Raw genomic sequence first — 21,083 nt, 5'->3', positions numbered from 1 at the left:
CCCTTTTGTTCCGATTTTTCTCTCCCAACACGATTCATAAGGAAATGTGTTGTTTTTTTTTAAAATGAATGTATATGTACAATTAGAAAAAAATAAAGGGCCAAAATCCAAAGAAAAATATTTTTTAAAAGCTAGTAATAGAAGAATAACAGGCTTCATATCTACTTTAAAGCGGTAATCATTAAAACTATTTGTTTATTGTTCCTGGCTAAAAAAAAATAAGTAAGTAAGTAAGTAAATTGCTGGAACAGAATAGCAGAGGAAGCATCAGAAATAACTGAACTGAATTACCCACCCGTGTTCAAAATATCTAAAAACATAAATTACCCAGGAACTCCTTCACTTAGATGATTTGCTGGGAAACCTGAAAAGCAATCTGGGAGAAACTGTATAGTCCAACATCTTACAGCATACACCCTAATAACTTCAAAGTGGATTTATGGAATATTCAAGATTATTACATAAAAATAAGAAAAGAATCAGAAATCCTTCATCATTAATGTTGGAGGGAGATTTTTATCCATGTAAAGAAGTACAACAATTTTTAAAACACCAGAGTTTTAGTGACATGAAATTGAAAACTTTTGCATGAACAAAATTAATTCAAATAGGATAAGATAATTGATCAAAGGGCATTAATAAGCTGGTCCCAAAGATTATAGATTATTAACTACTATTTGAAAAAAATGTTCCACTCACTAATCAAGAGAGAATTACAAATGAAAACAACTTTGAGATTTTACCTCACATCCAGCAAATTAACCAAGCTGACAAAACATGGGGATAGTCAATGTTGGAGGAGTTGCGTAAAGACAGATCCATATATATTGTTCAGAGAACTACAGATTGGTCTCACTTCTCTGGCAAATGATTTAGATTTTTGCCCAAAACAATGACTACAGCAATCCAATGATAAAAAGAAAGAGCATCATATCTACCAAAATGTGCTAGCACTTTTTGTAACAGTCAAGAAATGGAAACAAAGGAAAGGGAAATGGCTAAAGAAGGTAGTACAATATCTTGAATTAGAAGCAATGGAAGCTTTCCACTAACTATTGCAAGACAAAAGAGAGCAATATTGACTGCAACAATGTAAGGGGAAAGAACACCAACTATACAATTAAAAGAGAATTCTATGGTGACTCTGGGCAAGTCACTTAACCTCAACTGCCTCAGCAAAAAAAAAAAAAAAAAAAAAGAATTCTATGAAATTATGACTGGTTGGCCATGTGGAAGAAATAAGAGAAACTCCTTTTCTTTCTTTGCAGAGGAATTGATGACCAATCAAGAGATGTGCATATAATGACAAATTCAGCTGATATGTTGTTTAGTTTTATTGAACATTTGTTGGTTTTCTTTTCTTTTTTAATTCTTATATATAAAAGATAGCTTTCCAGGAAGAAGAGAGAAGATGAATATACTAAAAAATGTAGGTGATGTTAAAATCAAAAATATTTGTTTAATTATAGGGCGGGAGGAAAAAAAAAAAGACTAAACTACATTAGGGCAGCTCTCTCTCTTTTTATAAATTTCTATGGACCTGATTTAAAGAAAGTTGTTGATGTTCAGGGATTTATGATTGTTAAGAGGAATGTCCTTTATAAATTCCAAAAGTGGTGGCTAAATGTGAACTGCTGCTATTCATTGTGATATTGTTATTATTATTACTTGGTCACACAGTCCTGGAATTTCAGCTAGAACTGAGATAGCAAAATTACATTGGTGAACATGTCACTATCCAATAAATTCAGGCAATTGGAGATCATTCAACAATCTGGACAATTCAGATCTCTCAAACTCTCTTTGATTTTCACCGCACCCCCACCCCATCATCAAATATTTCCTGTGAGTGACAGACCCAAGATGTCAGGATAATTGTCACATCTCTCTGCTTCACTTGGAATTATTTGCAAGTCAATCAATCACCAAGTACTTATTAAGCAGCTACCATAGTAGATGGCATTTAGTCATCTTCATACACTGAGGATGATGATATTACCACTACTGATAATAATAATAATCGGGCTTTAAGTTTTGGCACTTTATATATATTGACTCATTTGATTCTCACAATAATCCTATGAAGTTGACATTCTCTCCATTTTACAGATGAAGAAACTGAGGCACAGAGAGGTAAAGTGTGCTGACCATGGTCACACAGCTGTGAGGGAGGTGCTATTATCCCCAGTTTACAGATGAGAAAACTAAAATACTGAGTGGTTAAGTGACTCAGGTGGTAAGTGCCAAAAGTGGATATAAGTTTTGTCTCTTGTGCCTGGCAGCTTCCTTTAAAGAATAAAATATTACCTTCTCACACAAGACATGCATCCCCAGGGAGTCAAATAGATGTATAAACATATGGGACATAAATAGGAAGTGAATTAATAAAAATACATTCAAAGTTGCTGCCACAAGTCATGAAGGCTTCCCATTGAGCTTGGCAGGGTTTTCCTGACTATCAACAATGTCCTTATCTTCACCTACTCGAATGAATCAAAGCTCAGCTAGGGTTCTCAATGAGAACGGGCAGTTTTGGGGTCCCAATCAGAGCCTCTTCAGCTACAGTGGCAGCTGAGTCACCATATCTGTAGAATCTCACAGGTTCCCTTTTCTCTTCTTCCTTCCCTTTCAAAAACATAGTCAAGTTAATTCTTTTTTACTTTTTCCTCCTTCAAGGGGTTCTACGTACCAACAACTACCACCAGAACTTCTCAGGGAAACAAAGAAAAAGATAAAAATAACAACATAATTGTAACAAAAACCAAATGAGAGCTAAATGATTGTAAATGTGTTCTCACTAATAGTAACTTCTACTCATAATTTTGAGGGACAGACAGACAGACACACAGAGAGAGACACACAGACAGACAGAGAAAAAGGAGACATGGATCCAAACCCTGGCTCTGGGCCCTTTCTATCCATGTAACCTCAGGCAAGTTACATAAGCTTGGTCTCAGTTTCATCCTCTTTAAAATAAGGACAGGATAAATGGATCCAATATTCCCTTTCAACTTTAAAATATGTAAGAAGAAAAAGTAAATCACGTTAGATTTTAGTATGGAGTTTTCTCAACAGTATATAATTTTATATTGACAATTTTTTAAAGTGAAAAAAAGTCATGAACTGATATATTTTGCAACCCCAAATACTCATCCTGGAATCTATAAAAAAACTTTTCATTAAATTCTTCAGGACACTAACATTCACTGGGATTTAATTATGTTTATTTATTAATCAGGAACATGCTTAATGTTCATCCAATGAAATGTCCAGTTAAAGCAAGTGTATATTATCAGAATTTGTTTATATCCCTGTATAATGGGGGGGGGGAGGTGTCATCTGAATTCTATTTAATATAAAATCAAAAGTGGGAATAGAGATGGGAGTAATGCATAATGAAGAGTGGAAGCTTGATTTTCCTCTATTTTCTGGAATAAATAAGAGGAAATGGCAGTAGCTTTCCTTCTGTCTAGTTATATGAAGAAATCACAAACCAATCAGTCCATTCACTTGAGCCACTTTGGTGCCAAAGCCCAGCTGGCTGCTCTGGCTGCCCAAGCTCGTGCACATGGTAAAGACCAGTGACTGTGAAATTATTAAGATCTGAAAAGATCTGTTCAGCCATGGTACGGGCAGATTGATTCATCCCAAGTGGACACAGACTAAGCTTCCCTTCCTAAAGGGGTACTTACAATTCATGGACATGGCTTCAAAGTTTTTGGAAGGGAGGGTCAAAGAAAAGAAGTGAAGGGATACATTCCAGTAAAAGGAAAGGTCAATGGTCAATGTAGTTTTGTTTGTTGTTTTTTTTTTTTTTTAAAAAAACAAAGATCAAGAATTTCATTAAATCCATAACTTCCTTCAAATTTCAGTTCAAGTGCCAATAGGCACAGGCACTTATTCCTGTCTCCCCATCCCAGACAAAGTTGCGACAATTATAGACACAGACATAAGCATAGTTATCAAAATAGAGATAGAGACACAAGTAAACATTTATTAAATATTTACTATGTGCCAAGCATCATGCTAGGTGCACGGGATATAAAAAAGCAAAAGAAAGCTCCTGCCCTCAAAAAGCTTACAATCTAATGTACAAAGCTAGCCATTTACAGGATAAGTAGGAAACAATTAACAAAGGGAAGGAACTACAAGTAAGAGGTTTGGAGAAGGCTTCCTGTAGAAGGTGAGTTTTACTTGGGCTGTAAAGGAAGCCAGGGAGGTCAGGAGTTAGGGTAGAAGAGTGAGAGTATTTTCAGGCACTGTGGACAGCTGGAGAAAACACTAAGTAATATGGTGTCTTGTTCACAGAATAGCCTGGAGGCCAGTATGTGTTAGGGAATAAAGTATACGAGATAAGGTATAATCATAAGGACCATACCCAATAATAAGGACAATAAAATGTAATTAAACTAGAAAGGTGAGAGAGGGCTAGGTTATGAAGATCTTTGAAGGCCAAATAGAGCATTTTCTATTTGGTCCTGGGACAATAGGGAGCCATCTATATTTTATGTGCAATTTTCTGTGTCTGTCTTTTTTAGTCTCAATAGAATACGAGCTCTTTAAAGGAAAAAGCTGTCTCTTGCAGCCAGATGACACAGTGGATAGAACACTGGACCTGGATTCAAGATAACCCAAATTCAAATTTGGCTTCAGACTTCAATTAGCTGTGTGACAGTAAGCAAGCCATAGCGTTCTGTTTGTCTTTGTTTCCTCAATTGTTAAATGGGAATAACAATATCTGCCTCCCAAAGTTGTGAGGATCAAATGAGATAATATTTATAAAGCCCTTAGCACAATGCCCCGCATAAAATGTCATTTAACAAATATTTCCTTTTGATTCTCATTGGGCAATCCAATACCTGGAACACAGTAAGTGCTTAATAAATGGTTATTGAATTGAGTTGGTTTTATATTTTTAAACTAAATTAATTGATTCAAGAGATACAACTGGGAAGAAGGATGGGAAAACCCAATGAATAAATAAGGTTTTTATCTTCTTCATTTCCATTCCAGTAAGTTACTCTAAATTAGAAATCATGACATCTATGACTATGGGAACTCACTGAGTCTGGGTGTCCTGGGACCCTCAAGGAACGTGGGTAACCAACTGAACTTAATTTTGGCAGGGAACAAATCAGATCCTCCAAATGTTCCAAGAAGAAATCATTATCAAATCTTGTCCATACTTAGACATCTCTTCCTGCCAAATCCCCTTTTTACACTGAATCTCAAAGCCTGCCATTCTCTCTTTGACACACCATCTTCTCTAGGGGTGAAGAGCAGGGAGTGAGGAAGGGAAGACATGTATTCCTTGCCTTGGGTTAGAGGGAGCTGCAGGATTTTTTATTAAAAAATAAAATAAAAGATAGTGAGAAAAACAGAGCTGGAAAGAATGGAGTAAGCCAGATGTGTCTGCCATAAACTCTGGTTAGAAAAACAACTGCAGAGGGGAGCAGACAGCCCAAAGTATGAGTCTGAATTGCAATGAACTCCTATTGCCTCTGCTCCTATATGCTCTAAGCCACACTAGTCTGTGGTCTGATTTAGTTATTTTCTCTGCTTTTGATAAAAAATGTTTTAAGTGTTTTTGTACACTTCCCTTCAAACATAGCTCGAGGGAGGTTAGGAGACGGGCCAGCCAGCTAAACAACGCAGTTGATTTTCCATCTCTTCTCCAAAGGCAGAGCTAGACACACACATGTGTTTGCAATTTCAAGTACAGATCAGGGTACAGACCTGGAATACTGTGGGCCTTTGGTGGCACATCTTCAAAAGAGAAAGAGGGAGAGAGGGAAAAAATATATATGCATATACATACATATATGTGTATATTATCTGTAATTCCTACAGCATTTAAAAATATACTACAGACAGAAGTGGAAACTGAACTTTGCCAGAAAGATCTCTTAGAGACTCTGGCCAAAGGGGATTTAACTTGTTACCCAGTTTTTATTTTTCCTGTGATGTCTGGCAGGTTGTTGGCACAACGCGGCTTGCTGAGACACCAGCAGTCCCATTCCCAAAAACTTCTTGGTTCAATGTCTGACATGAGCCAGACCGGCCAAGATTTGTGATCCTTGGATTATCACAGAAGGGTAAAATAACACATTACTTTCTTTTGGCAAAACATTTCAATATACAGGGATATTTTAAATTGTCATACTCAGTGGCGTTCTCTAAGGAGAGAAATAGATAAAAGACAGAGAGGGGAGGAAGAGAGGCAGAGAGGGGGAGGGAAGAGGGGAGAAGGAAACAGAATGAGGAGAAGAAAGGAGAGGAAGGGTAAGGAACAAGATTAGACAGGAGAAAGAAACTAACAGTAGAGAAGAGGAAGAGAAGGAGAGAGAAAAGAAAGAGAGAGAGACAAAGAAACAGAAGAGAGATAGATAGCAAGTAGGAGGAAAGAAGGGAGAAGGAAACAACAAGGAGAGGAATGGAAAGGAGAAAAGAGAAGAGAAAGGGAGGGAACAGGATTAGACAGGAGAAAGAAACTAACAGTAGAGAAAAGGAAGGGAAGAGAGAGAGAAGAGAGATAGAGGAAGAGAGAAGACACAAAGAGAGACAATCAGAGAGGAAGAGACAGAGAAAGAGATAGAAACAGAAAGACAGAAGAGAGGTAGAGAGGGGGAGGGAAGAAGGGAATAGAAAACAGACAGAATAAGGAGAGGATGAGAGGGGAAGGGAAAAGGGAAAAAGATAGGAGGGGAGAGGACAAGAAAGGAGGGGAGGAGAGAGAAGAGAAGGCGAGAAGAAGAAAATAGAAAGGAGAGGAAGGGAGATGTGGGAAGAGAAGAAGAGGGGAGGGAACAGGACAAGAGAGGAGAAAGAAAAAGAAACAGTTGAGGAAAGGAAGGAAAGAAGAAAGAGAGAGGCAGAGGAGAGAGACAGCGAAAGAAAGAGAAATAGAAACACAAAGAAAGAAAGAGTCAGTGAGACAGAGAGAAAGAGACCAAGAGAAAGACAGAGACAGAGACAAAAGGGTGAGGATAGAGACAGGGGAGAATATCCAATCCAGAGCATGTAGTTTGGGAGAGTAGGAAATACTCAAGTTTCAAGGGATATTGGGTGTGGTGGTTTTAGGTGACCCCTTTATTACTAATCTATATTGAAAGAGTTAATAGCAGTACTGATTATCACTGTCATGGTTTTCACAATTGTGGATGTCAACATAAGGATGCTTAGTGGCTAGATCATAATTGTCATTTAATACCCCAAGGGCCTTCTCTACCTCATCTCACGTGTCATTTTCTTTATGCAAGTTATTTCCCTTTAACTCTTTCCTACCCCCCCCCAAAAAAAAAGACCCACCCTTTCAAAGTCTATAAACAGAAAAGCATTTCAGCAAACCCAAAAAAGGCATGGCTAAGCCACCTCTGGGTGGGTGCTGCTTTCTGTATCCACCACCCCTCACACATTCACACATTAATGTTCCACCATCAGTTTTGGACCTAGACTAGACACTGTAATTCATTTTCATGTTAACTTCATGTACATTAGTGTAGTGATTGCATAGACAGTTTATTATTCTTCCAACTTCCAACTCAGCTCACTTCACTTTGAATTCTCCCTGTTGTTTGATGGCACAACAAAGTTTTATCCCTTTTCTGTATCACAGTTTGTTCAGCACCTCCTTCATCGATGAGCGCTCGTTTTTTTAAAAATTGGGTTTTGCTCTTACAAAAAGTGGCAGCTTGCACAATTTGATGTCTCTGGGAGCTTTTTGCCTCCTATTTCCTCATGCAGCTCATGTTCCTTACAGAACTCTGTCTGTCATGCCATATTTGAAACCTTGGAAATTCACTTCACCAATGGATTACTCAAAATGGAAGTACCCTCAGCCCTGGGGGCTTCTCCTTCTGAGTGGCTGCTTACTCCCAGAACCACCATGTAAGGAAGAGGTTCAGGGCAACCATGTTTTCATTCCTCTTCAGAGTGAATGGCTAACACGTTTCAGGGATTCTGTCAAATACTCCTACCCCTCCATGCCCCCCCCCGCCCTTATCCCACCTCCACCATCACCACACCTTCCAGGCACCTTCATCCCTTATCTAAACTCTTCCTATTCTCTGCATCTTCCCAATGAGAATGTAGTCTCTCTGACATCAAGGATAGCCTTTCTTACTGGTGTTCCCAACACAACACATGCAACATTTTTGGTATCCAGTAAGCTTAATAAATGCTTCTTGACTCAATTTCATTTTTTATCTTTCTAATGGAACAGCTAAGCAGTGTACTAGATAGAAAGCTAGAACTGAATAAGGTCAGAAAAAACATAGTTAAAATCTCCATCTAAAAAACTTATTGTGTGACTCTGGACAAAGCATATAATTTCTCAGTCTCGGTTTACTCATCTGCAATATGGGGATAATAATAGCACTTCTCTCTCAGGTTTGTGAGGATAAAATGAGATCTTGGTAAAAAGGAAGAGAACCAGAGAGCAAGATGACTGTGGCTTAGCAAGCAGCTCAACAAGGCAGTTGAAAACCTGGGGAGACAAGCTTTCCAAACTGGTGCCATGACATGCCTTTTTGGAGAACACAGGAAGTGAGGCAAGAACTAGTCAGTTGCCATTTGAATGAGGCTTTACTGAGTAGGTAAAATGTTTGTACCAGAAATACAGGATTGGAGAATGTTGGAAGAGACCTTGGTGGTTACCCATTCTATTTCTAAATCAATTAGAAGGTCATAGATCTTTAGCTGGAAGGAACTTTGAAGGTCATTCAGACCAACTGGTCCATTTAACAGATCAGGAAACTGAGGTGCAATGATTTGCCCAAAGTCAAACTCAAAGTTTGTGGAAGAGAAGCCATGATTCAGTTCTTTTGGCCACATCAATGTTACCTCCCATATTTTTAACAATGGTTATTTTTACTTTTGCTTTTAGACAGTTGACATAGAGAAAGAAGTTTATATATATATGTATGTGTGTGTGTGTGTGTGTGTGTGTGTGTGTGTGTATAGATGTATATATACATATATATATATTAATTTTATATTATATTATATATATATATAGTTTGTACTCATATTCAAAGACCTCGATTTGAGACTTCGTTTACCACTTTGGGGCAGTAAGGTTAGGTAAGTTCAAGCTCTATGTCGAGACAGTATTTCATTTGATCTTAAAGAAACAGAATGAGAGACAAATAGAGCAGAGTGTCACAAATACAAAATAGAAGACCCAAGAATTAGAAGGAAATGGGAAAAGAGAAGTGGTTTTGATCTAGGCAGGGGCAGAGCTCTGTACATAAAGACTTAGAATCGGAGGGAGTGTTAGCCACTATCTCATCCACAACTCCCGTTCTCAAAATAAGCAGATGCAGACTGTGAGACTGTGGACTACAGCTAGAAAGACAGGAAGACAGCTGTAGTTACTTAGCTCGTGGGGCTATAAACTTCCACCTTCATTTTGCAAAATAATTTGCCTTTATGTTCTTTTCAATACAAGCTCCCATCTTGCATCTGAAAAGATGAAGCAAATTTTCAGGGACATACTGACGTACCTGTAATAAATGGGAGCGACCTCAAAACAATTGTACCTCGATTAAAACAATATGTGAAGACATATAGTCTTCCCATCTCCACCAGAGGGCACTATTCCCAATCAAAGTAATGAATAAAAATAGAAAATAGTTTTGCCCAAATGGAAACCCATTCAGTTTTGGAAACTCTTGATGCAAATAAATATCATTATTTTGGAAGCAAATCTGTCCCAACAGCATCAAATGCAACACTTCTGAGATACATACGATGATTTATAATAGAAACAGTGTAACATGGTAGCATCCTGTCAACGGAGCTAAGTTCAAATCCCACCTCTGGAAAGTCCATTGGGGAAGGTAGTTGTGTATATAACTCAGCACTCTGAATTCAGAGTCAGGAAGACTATATTCAAATTCTAGCTCTCTCTTCAAACTCTTAATGACTGGTTCCACACTGAACAAATGCAATCAAAGGCCAATGCAATATAATTAGCCTTTTGCCATCAGTGTCTTACTCAGTAGTGTAAACTACAAATGTCCTTGCATCTGTTGCCATGGCGACAACAAATACAATTCATCCAGGCATCTGCTGCCCACACTAGTGCAACCTGTGTGCAAAGGACCAGCGGCAGCATAACATATGATCTGGACCAAACTTGATCAGAGATTGTGAACATCCTCCACGTACCTGCCAGGCCTCCTAGAACTCTTACCCAATTCCTTCTTCTCTCCCAGTAACACATTCTCCATCCATCCACTCTCCCCCTCAAATACAAGTTACCGTACATTCATCACAACTCATACACAAGCCCACGTGCTAATAAGAGTACTTACCTCACATGTCTTCTGTAAAACTCAAATAAGACAATATATGGAAAACACCACATAAAAGATAGCTATTATTATTAATTATCATTACCTGCCTCTCTACCTGTAATACCATTATCTTAAAGGGATTCCTTTATATTTTGAACATCTTTTACCCACATGCATTATGGGGATGTGATGGGCTTATGGATCCAGGCCATCTTCTTTTTAAAAACACATTTTATTAATGCCTTTTTCTTGACATCAGTCATTTCAACCCTTCTCCTTTTCCATTATGAAGATGCCTTCAACAGCTGAAATTCCCATTTGAAAAGTGATCTGATCTTTTTTACCTTTATATATATATATATATATATATATATTTTAAGATTGATATAAAAAGAATGTGAGCCCACGGGCAGCTGTAGTTTGCAACGATATGCTCTGAGGGAAGCAATGAATATTCCCATATTGTGAGTCACTAAATGATTTCCCAATCTTTGGACGTCACTCAGGTTTCTTCTTCAGATGTCCATTCTTAGAGCACATCTGCTACTCTCCCCAGGATGGTGGAACTCCATACCATCAAAGCCAAGTAAACACTCCACCAATGAACCTTGCTAGGAAAACCCAAGGACAGGGAACTAGATAGCACGAGTACGGCATAAGACATGGTGTAAGGAAATCTGAATTCAAATCCTGCCACAAACACTAAAGCAAGTTAATTATCCTCTCTCTGCCTCAGCTTTCCCCTCTATAAAATGAAGATGAAAATAGACCTATATCACACAGTCACTGTGAGGATCAAATGCATTCACATATGTAAAGCACTTTGGAAATCTTAAAGTATTATATAAATGTGATGATGACGATGATAATGACATGATGATGAAATGGTAGGTTTCTTTTTGGTGATCATCCCAATGATAAGGGAGAGAGAAAGAAGTTTATATATATATATAAATTTTATACTATATTATTTATATACACACACACAAAATGCAATTTAGGTAGATTCAAATTGAAGCTTAAATCTCCTTTGTGCTCTAAAATAAGAAATGAAGGTAGGGAGAGCAGTATGTAGTGGTAAGCAGCAGCAAACAGAATGCTCGACATCAGTCAGAGGGATGGGTTCGAATTTTGCTTCTGACACTAGCATGTTTCCTGTGGCCAAATCCCAAAGCCTCTTTGAGACTCAGTTTCCTTCTCTACAACCACATTGGGATGCAGTGAGGATCCAGTGAATTAATTTCCATGAAGTGTTTTGCTTTTCTAAAAATATTATGTAAATGTCAGCTATTTTTTTTTAATCAATGTAAAAACTCCCTCTCTTCCAACTTAAAAGAAAACTCACCACCAGGCACTAACCAGGTTGGGATTCCAGTACTAGCATCTGGTTTCTGTACAATGGTGGCTATATTGAGGGCATGTGACTATAAGAGAATTTAGATTTCTCACTGCTGGTATAATCATTAGTTATTATTTTTCCTTGATCTTGCTTCTAGATAAGGACTGGGCTGCTTCCTTAGCCTTTTACTTTTTTGGCTGTATTTCATGTCTGCAACCTTCAAAATTAAAACTCCAGACTTCCTGGAAGAATGGGCTCGATTTTCACCTTAGGCCAATTTGGGTTCTATTTGAATTTATATTCCCTTTGGCTCCATTGCAGAAATAGGGAAATAGATCCAGGAATAACTCGTCCACTTTTATTCTTTTCATTCCTGAAAATCTAATGTGAGGTTTTTGAAAAATGGGTTTCTGAGACTAAATGAAACTATTATCTAAAAAATGAAAATGACCTTTTTGGCTTTTAATCATTAATGATGACAACTTGAAGAAGCCTGGAAATATTGGTTCTATATAAAATCCCATCCATGATGGTGGTGGTGGAGACAAAGGTATGTTTTTATTGTTGAAAGATTATCAACAGAAAATATTTTCTGTTCTCAGCTACCTATTTTAGAGTCATGATGAAGTAAACTATGCAAAATGGAAACAGTTATCTATAAATTTGGGGGGTTAGAGGGAAAAGGATGCAATGTAGAAAAGGCACGAGACACCTGCTTCAGAAATAAAGGAGTTGGAGGCTGATTTGTAGAGTTTGGCCGAGTCCGCTGATTAAATTCCCAGGCAGTGTCTCAGCTCCCCCTTTTCCTTTGGTCTGTGTGAACTCAGCCAGACGCACTGATTTTTCTCACAGGTCCTGTAAAACTAAGTATACTGAATGATGTCAGCACGATCACTGCTGAAAGTGACAAATCCCTAGTCCCAGAGTTATAGAGAAAGGATGAAGAGAGAAAAGGGAGAAGTAGAAAAGTGCTCTTCTTGGACCCCTCTGGCCACGCGGAACTTAGGGCTTGGGGCTGCACTGGAACTCTCACTCTCCCCATTCCCAAGCCAAAGGGCAAAGGTCCGGTACTTACCGAGGTTGGGCTGGGACATCGCCATGGATCTCTGGGGCATTGGAGTTGAAGCTGCCGTGGGATGGAGGGCCATGTGGTTTAAAGGTTGAGTCATCGTCTTCCGAGGATCTTGCCATGTGGTGATTTTTTCTATGTGACTAAAACAAGAGAAACAATTAGTTTCTAGACTATTAACATCCCAGTCACCTGCATCAGCAGCAGAGGTGAGAAAAATTACTAAGATTGCACAGCAATCCACTAATTTGTAATATGCCTCCAAGTGAACAGGTTCTTCTCTTTGTTTTCATTCTCATTCATCGGATTTCTAGCAAGTGAACACTGAGCTTCCCAAACATGGAAGCACTTATTGGGGTCTGCTCTCTTGGCTGCCCAACCACAGAAGGGAGTGGGTTTTCTCAATGGGCAGAGTCTGAGCCCATAAAAATCATTTCCCTTTGCTTATGGATAAGTTCCCTCAACCCAAAACACACAAAGGAAGGTTCAAACTCATTAAGTCAGCGTTTGTTGGCAATAGGTCAGAATATAAATAAATAACTTCCTTGACCGCAGCCTCTTATCCCCATTTCACCCTTACCCCATTTGCACCAACTACCTCCTTGAGCTGAACACTTGACCTTTTCATTATATACAGAGGGAAAAGCATGCTGGAGGTGAACAGGACCTCAGGGGTCAACAGGTTCAACCCATGCTTGACCAAGAATTCTCTCCACAATGTGTCCAACAGGTGATTTTCCTAAAGTGGCAAGATGAATCACCCCCCCCCCCACACACACACACACACACACTCTCTCTCTGCTGTAACTGTGGGCAGTCTTCCTAATGCTTTCAATCTGTCCGCTGGCCAGAATTAATAAAATTCTGTCCCTCCTGCCTTCTCCTCCTTATTCTTTTCCTCCTCTTTCTTCCTTCTCCTCCCCAACAATTTCATCAGCATACAGGTTCTGCTCTCAGACTACCAAACCACACAGGCAATCATCTCAGATGACTCAATCCCAAGCCCAAATTGCCGACTTCCTCTTCCACTCCCTCAAGCACTAACTTTTGTGGGAGTTTGTTAGCTTCCTCACTTTGAAGATCAGCCTGATTTCTCTGTGCTTCCACCTGAAAGGTTGATATACTTTGCTTTTCTGGCTGAGCACAAGGACCCATCTGAATCCTCAAGAGACATGACTTCCTATCTGTTTTGGCAGCTGGCTCCTGGAAGTATCAGGGGGATGCCTGCTTCTCCCTTTTCCCAAGCCTGGGTCATTTCCAGTGCCTACTTCACCTCTATTCACTTTCCCCTAGATACATGCTGATTCTTTCTCATGGACCTTTTCCTGGATTCTAAGGTCTTTAATGTAGAAAAAATACTGTCTTTCCCTTTTTAAAAAATGTTATTTATTTTTAAATACACATTACTTTATGAATCATGGTGGGAGAGAAAAAATAGAGCAAAAGAGAAAAACCATGGAGAGCAAAAAATCCAGAAAAAAGAAGTGAACCTAGCATGTGTTGATATATATTCAATCTCCATAGGTCTTTTTCTGGATGCAGATGGTGTTTTCTGTCCAAAGCCTATTGGGATTGCTTTGGATCACTGAACCAATAAAAAGAATTAAGTCTTTCATAGTTGATAATTGCATATTCTTGTACTGTGTACAATATATTCTATGACATATAATTCTCTCTCTCTCTCTCTATATATATATATATATATATATATATGCATATGTTATTATATTCTTATATAATTTTACTATATATAAAATATATAATAATTATATAATCTATAATAAAAGCTTGTTCATCATCTTTTACAGAATAATAATATTCCATTACCTTCATGTACCACAACTTGTTCAACCATTCCTCAATTGATGGGCATCTACTTTTTTGGCTATTTAGGAGAAAGCTGTTATTTAAGAATATGAGGCAACTAATTAGGCAACTCTAATGAGTGGAGAGAGCTAGCTGAACCTAACTTCAAATTCTGACCCAGATATTTCAGAGCTCAGTGACCCAGCTAGGAAAGTCACTAAACCTCTCAGTCTGTTTCTTCATCTGTAACGTGGAGGTGGTGATAATTGTTTCAGTGTTTTATAAAGGTTTGCTAATGAAATTCCAATATTGCCAACTAACTAAAAGGATCATAAGTTTGAAACCAAAGGTACCCACCTCCGCCATTTTACAAATTTAAAAAAAAAACCTCAGACTCACAAATTTTGATTTCTTCAAGAATTTCACACAGAAAGTAAGTGAAAGGCACAGGATTTCAACTCAGGTCCCCTGGTTCCTAAGTGCTCTCTCAAATGTACCATGTTGTTTCTCTGATAATTTTGGATAATAATGAAAATCGATACAATACATAAAAAAAACTGAAGAGAAGGAAAATCAGAGCACCAAAGTAGAGTACGAATGTTAAAAAAAAAATTATATAAACTTATAAACTCATTTCTTGCCCAAAGAGAGGGAGAACAGCATCCACAAACATAAAAATTCAAATGATATGAGTATCTTCAGCACATCTCCTTTTCAATCGCCCACTTTTTTTTTTTTTTAACAGCCTTCATAAATTTCTCTTCTTCACTAAAGTACATACAGAATACCACAGCCAGTCTCCCAGGGCTGAATATAATAAGGATGGAAACAACTCCATAACCAGCTGCTAATGCCATAGCCCCAAAGCAGATTCCCTTTCGGAGTATGAAGCCCCCATTATCTATGCCCCTAAGTTTCATATTATAAAACAAGCAATTACATATAAGTGCTAGATGCATTATCTACAAGATGGTGATGTTGTCTCATGAAGGTTAGGGCCCTCTGCCATCCATGACCACCACCACTAACACTCAGGTGTCTCCCTTCCATTATTTTTCCCATAAGTATCCCCTTATAGCCCCACCCAAAGAGAGCAGTTTCTTTCCTTTTTCTTGCCTTTCAGTGAGATAGGCTATATGGTCCCCCAGTTCTGCATGGAGGGATACACAGAGCTTTCGTATCCATGAAGACGGTCCCTCATTTAATCATGAAAAAGTCACACACAGTCACAGTTTGGGAGACCGGCTGACTAGTCAAGTCCTGGGGCTGGGGCCATCTCTCAGCTACCACCACGACCCACTGCCGGGAAGCTTTTCCCAACCGATGCCCCCAGGACAACTTGGCTCCAAGGTTCTTAGTTCCCCAGGAAGTTTGTTCACTGAACTACTACTATAAGCCCCAAATAATCTTCCGCGTATCATAAAATGTAGTCACAAAAAAGGGCAGAGAGGGAGAAGTTTGAGTGCAAATCAACAAGGATCCTGGTGACATCCTTGCCACCTGGATGACCTCGGGCAGGTCACTCGCCTCTCACTGACAGGGATGGTTAGATGCTCCAGGCTCTAACCCCATGACCTTAGGATGCTAAGCCACATCACTAGTGCTGTGTGAGGCGGAGGACTAGAGTCAATCCCTCACCTCAGTACATGGATCTGTCCTGAAACCACACCTCTCACTTTATGCAACTGTCCAACCCATCCCTCCGCTCCAGAGAACTATATCATCCTTCAGTCACTTCACAATGGCTCCTTGTGAAAGCTTTACCCAGAGGAGGCAGTTCAATAAATAGCCAATAATTTTATTTACAAAATGAATTTGTCCTCTTGCCCAGATTCACTGCCCCACCCCCTAAAGCTGAAATCTGGGTTTCAATTCTTCTCTGTTTCACTGGAGGTCATGTCTCCACTCCCTCCTCAGAGGTACTGAGTCATTTCCTTTCTCAGCTAACTCGTAATGAAAACTTTCAATTGGCCACAAGACTGAATTTATAATTGTGTCACTTAAGGAAAGACTCCCACCTGTTACACTCCCTTGTTTACATTAGTTTAAAATCATTTTGTCTCCTGGCATTTTTTTATTCCCATAAAGTCTCCTTTATGCTGAGTCCAAATCCTCATTCGCCATTTATTATCAATGTGACTTCAGGAAACTTTTTGTCTTCCCTGGCTCCTGTCTCCTCATCTGCAAAATGAACCCAATGGCCTCCAAGCTTCCAGATTATGGTCTAAGTATCAGTTCTAAGAATCATTAGTGTATATAACATAGGTCATGTGTATGTGGTTTTGAAAATGCAAACCTCCACCAATAATACTGACCAATAAATAGATTTCAGATAAAGAATCAAAGAAATATGCATTTCAGATTATCAAGGCATTTAGCCAAAAATCTACAAAAATATGAAATAAATGAACAATAATTATGAATCATTTCTAAAAAAGATGGCTCAAAAGAGATTATGGTTCAAATGTGATTTTTTTGTTGGTTCTGACAAAACAATGCTCTCTATACTCACTATAAGTGAACACTTTTTTAGGCTCACAGATTGGCTGATAAGGTCTTTTTTTTTTTTTTAATCCTAATTCTTATTCTAGATTGATCAGTTCAAATTGTTTTTCCATATAGCTAAGAGATGGCATGGGGTATGCCATGAGTGGTTTTTTAGTTCAATTGTTACAGTCTTGTCTGACCCTATTTTGGGTTTTCTTGGCAAAGACACAGGCGTATCTTTTTTTAAAAATTCATTTCCTTCTGCAGCTCATTTTACAAATGAGGAAACTGAGGCAAGTGACTGAGGCCAGACTTAAACTCAGAAATAAAGATTCTTCCTGATTCAGACACAGAGCTACATGGTATATATCACTGATGTCAAATTTCAAGAGAAACAAGTTTCCACAAACCTATACATGATTCCTGAAGGCTGCAGTTTGACTTATAAAATCACATATTAGCATTATCTATGTTTTGTTTTATTTTCATTATTTTCATTTCTCTTTAATTTGTATTTTTGGCATTCATTTTTTTTATTTTCATTAATTTAAAAAAATTATTTCCCAATTACATTTTAATCTGGTTCTTGATGCACTTATGAACCACATGTGACCTGTGTGTTTTGACATCTCTGATGTAGTTGATAAGAAACTGATTTAGAGTCAGGAAAACATGAGTTCAAATCCTGCTTCAAATATAGTAATTATGCCATTCGTCATGTTATTTAACCTCTCTAACCTCTGTTTACTCACCTGTAAAATCCAGAGGGCCTGACTGGATGCTCTCTGAAAAGCTTTAGGGCAATAAATCTATGATCCTATGATCTGGGACATAATAAAAAGAGCACTAGGCTTTGGGGCAAAGGCTATGAGTTCAAGCCTTTAATCTGATGCCCTCTGGTGATGGGGCAGGGAGGTGATGTGGTAGAAAGAACGCCACGTCCAGAGTCAGACACTTAATGCAACTCCAGACAAGTCACTTTATCTTGTTTGCCTCAGTTCTTAATCTGTAAAATGAGCTGGAAAAAGAAAATGGCAAACCGCTCCAGTACATAAGAGTCGGACATGGTTGGAAAAAAAAAAGAGCAGGTGACTTTGGGCAAATTTACCATTAAATGTTCCTGGGCTGGACCAAAGGAGGCATTTAGCAGGTGCTTACTGACCATGTCAGTGGGCTTAACTAATGGAGGGGTACAGCCCGGATGGGTTCATGAGATCAGTAGTTCAGAGGCCATCTAGACCAGAAGGCAGCTCCTAACTAGTTCTTATTAGTGTGTTGAACCAAATTAAAATGTCACTTTCTAAAAGGTGGTTTTCTAAGTTAATATGGAACCATCAGGGATCCTGATATATCATTTCATCACTGATTTAAACCAACGTGCTCATTTGAGAGTTGAAGAAAACCAAATTAGAGACTAAGTGACATGGAACCAAAACCATACAGGAAGTATACACTGGAGATCAATCCAACTGGCATCTAGATCTTCTGATTTCAACGCTAATGAGATACAGAAGGAAAGACCTGCCTGACAGGAAAGGGCCCGACTAAAGTCTAAAGCACTAATGTCTCAGAAAGGTCATCACTTCAATAAGGAAGAAACTTGGCTACAAAATTCATTTATTGAAATTTACCTTCTCAAAGTTCTCAGAATTTCATTTTAAACTATTTTCAACCAAGACACAAAATTAGAAATTTGTATATTTGATCAAAGAATTTCACACGGCTTAAAATATCCATGATGTAGAGAACCCTTTAGAACTCATGGTCTCCAATCATTTACTGTTCATTATTTCCATTTTATTAATGGCACCAATAAGCTTCCATTAGGCCAAGCTCCAAATCCCAGAGGCATTTTTGATTTGGGGCTATTTTTTTACCCTCCTACTATTATAGCTGAAAAAATCCAATTTTTCCTTTTCATGCTGATTGTGACAAACTAGGACAGACTCCCATTTCTCCATTCTATGCCAGACATTGTACTGAGAGCTGAAGGAAAAAAATTAAAATGAGATGATCCCGGTACTCATAGAGCTTAGCTTCTAAGAGAAGAAGACAGGTACACATGTAAAATGCAAAAATATACAAACTAAAAAAAAAAAAAAAAAAAGAAGAAAGAGAGGAAGAAAGATAATTTAAGGAGATGAATTTCCCCTAAATTGGCTAGCCTCTTTATGGAGCTTTCTTCTACCAGCCTCTTCCACTTCCAGTCCATTTAAGGGTCATCTCAAATGCTATTTACTCCATCTTCATATTCTGCTCCTGATAAACAGCATTATGAGGGATCTTCTTCCTTTGTATGACAGTGATCACATTTTACTTGTTATTTCAGTTGTTTATGGATCACCCACACTAACCTGTGCACTCCTAGAGGACCCTGTTATCTTTCTATAATCTAGCAAAGGGCCTTGTACAATACATCTCCCAAGAAGTATTCCCAGAATAAAATAATGAAAGGACCCATAGAGGCATAAATAGGGCTGAGTAGTAGGGACTTTTGACTCAGAACAATAAAAATTAAATCAGTCTTAATAGTACTTTCAATCCTTTAGCACTGAGATTTTCAAAGTGTGGTCTAGGACTCCAGTGACATCCTTAAATCCCTTTAAAGGGGCTTTCATAGTTTTAAAAAAACTATTTTAATAATATTAATAATATGACATTTTATTTCAAATACAGTATCAATAAATATAACCCACATTAGCAAAACTTCTCAAAAGTATAAAGAGTCTACTAAAGAGTCTTAAAGCCAAAAAGTTTGAGAACCAATGCTTAGTTGTTCAGAAAAAAATGTGCTTAGGGTCTATTAAATGAGAAAAAAAAATATTTTAAATTGGTAATGACTAGTAATCAAATGGCAGCCCCTCTCCAATTCTGGAGATAACAGCTGAGCTAAGCTTCCCCTCCACCCATCTGTACCCAAGGGTCTCAGAATCTGTCTCCAAAAGTTAATCTAAAAGTACAATTTTCTGCCTCTTTCTGATCACAATTCTCTCTATGAGTAAAGTTGAATTGACAAAGAAAACCAAGGGAAAAATTAAGTCATACATTTTCAATTATGGCCAAGATGGTGACTTATTTTCTTTGTCTATATTCCTTGTGTAAAGAAGGCTTCCATTGGGACTGGGAGCTGGGGAGAACTTGTGGGAAAGGAAGTTGGTGGGTAGCGGTGATAATGCACAAAAAAAAAAAAAAAGAAAAGAAAAGAAAAGAAAAGGAAAAAATGTCCCATAAACATTTAATAGAATAGAAAAGACAGACGTTCAGAAAGAGCAGCATTGTTACTATAATGTAATGCTAAATTTAACATATGCTTAAAAAAAAAAACAATTCATAATACAAGTCTACAGTTTCATTTACAATCCTCTTTTCTTCTTTGTAGATGAAAATATACATATTGGTCAATGTTGACCTCAAGGTATACAATGTACTTTACATACACTATATCATTTGATCTTCACAAATGAGGATGTTGGGAAGCTAGATGCTATTATTATCCCTATTTTACAGATGAGGAAAATGAGGCAGAAAGAGATTAAGGGACTTGCCCTGAATCATACAGGATGAATAACTTCAAGTCCAGAGGTATACCCACCTAACTCCCTACAGGTTTAAGTATATGATATAATGGTATAGGATTTAATAAGTTATTTTTTTACTCAATTATTTCATAATTTTTGTGTGAAGTTTCTATGCTGTCACTCATGGTCTAAATATTTCTTGGATAATCCAGATGCATAAAATAATAAATGTAATCCTTTCTTTCCTCATTTCAACAATTATCATCTTAGTGCTAGAAAAATCAATCTCTACAATTTATAGCTGGAATTAGCCTATCTGCCAATTTTGCTCCTGACTGAGCAATACGTGGCTAAGAATGGCGCAGGAGAGGTCTGCACTGGAGAAAAAGTTCACGCTTTGATGAGGTCACAAGGTAACCTGTGGTCTTGCAATGTACCTTGTACTTTGTGCCTACAAGCAAAGCATTTTATGCCTGTCCCTGATCTTGTGCAAGATAGCCAAAGGTCACATGCCCTCCTTGCACAAGATGACAGAGGCCTGAAATTTTCCCAAGTGAGGCTTAAAA

General features: G+C 38.0%; 1 protein-coding gene across 1 annotated transcript in view; it reads right to left on the bottom strand.

The window, feature by feature from the left end:
- Positions 1-21,083, bottom strand: part of WWTR1 (WW domain containing transcription regulator 1) — a 168,977-nt gene that overhangs the window by 49,817 nt on the left and 98,077 nt on the right. Inside the window, exon 2 of the mRNA XM_074298353.1 lies at positions 12,713-12,849. Within this exon, the coding sequence (XP_074154454.1) occupies positions 12,713-12,849 (137 nt within the window). The remainder of the gene's footprint in view (positions 1-12,712; positions 12,850-21,083) is intronic.

Source organism: Sminthopsis crassicaudata, chromosome 3 (assembly GCF_048593235.1).
Source record: "Sminthopsis crassicaudata isolate SCR6 chromosome 3, ASM4859323v1, whole genome shotgun sequence".
NCBI classification, from domain to species: Eukaryota; Metazoa; Chordata; class Mammalia; order Dasyuromorphia; family Dasyuridae; genus Sminthopsis; species Sminthopsis crassicaudata.
The sequence above is the reverse complement of the archived record's forward strand: the minus strand, read 5'-3'. Positions and strand labels throughout refer to the sequence as shown.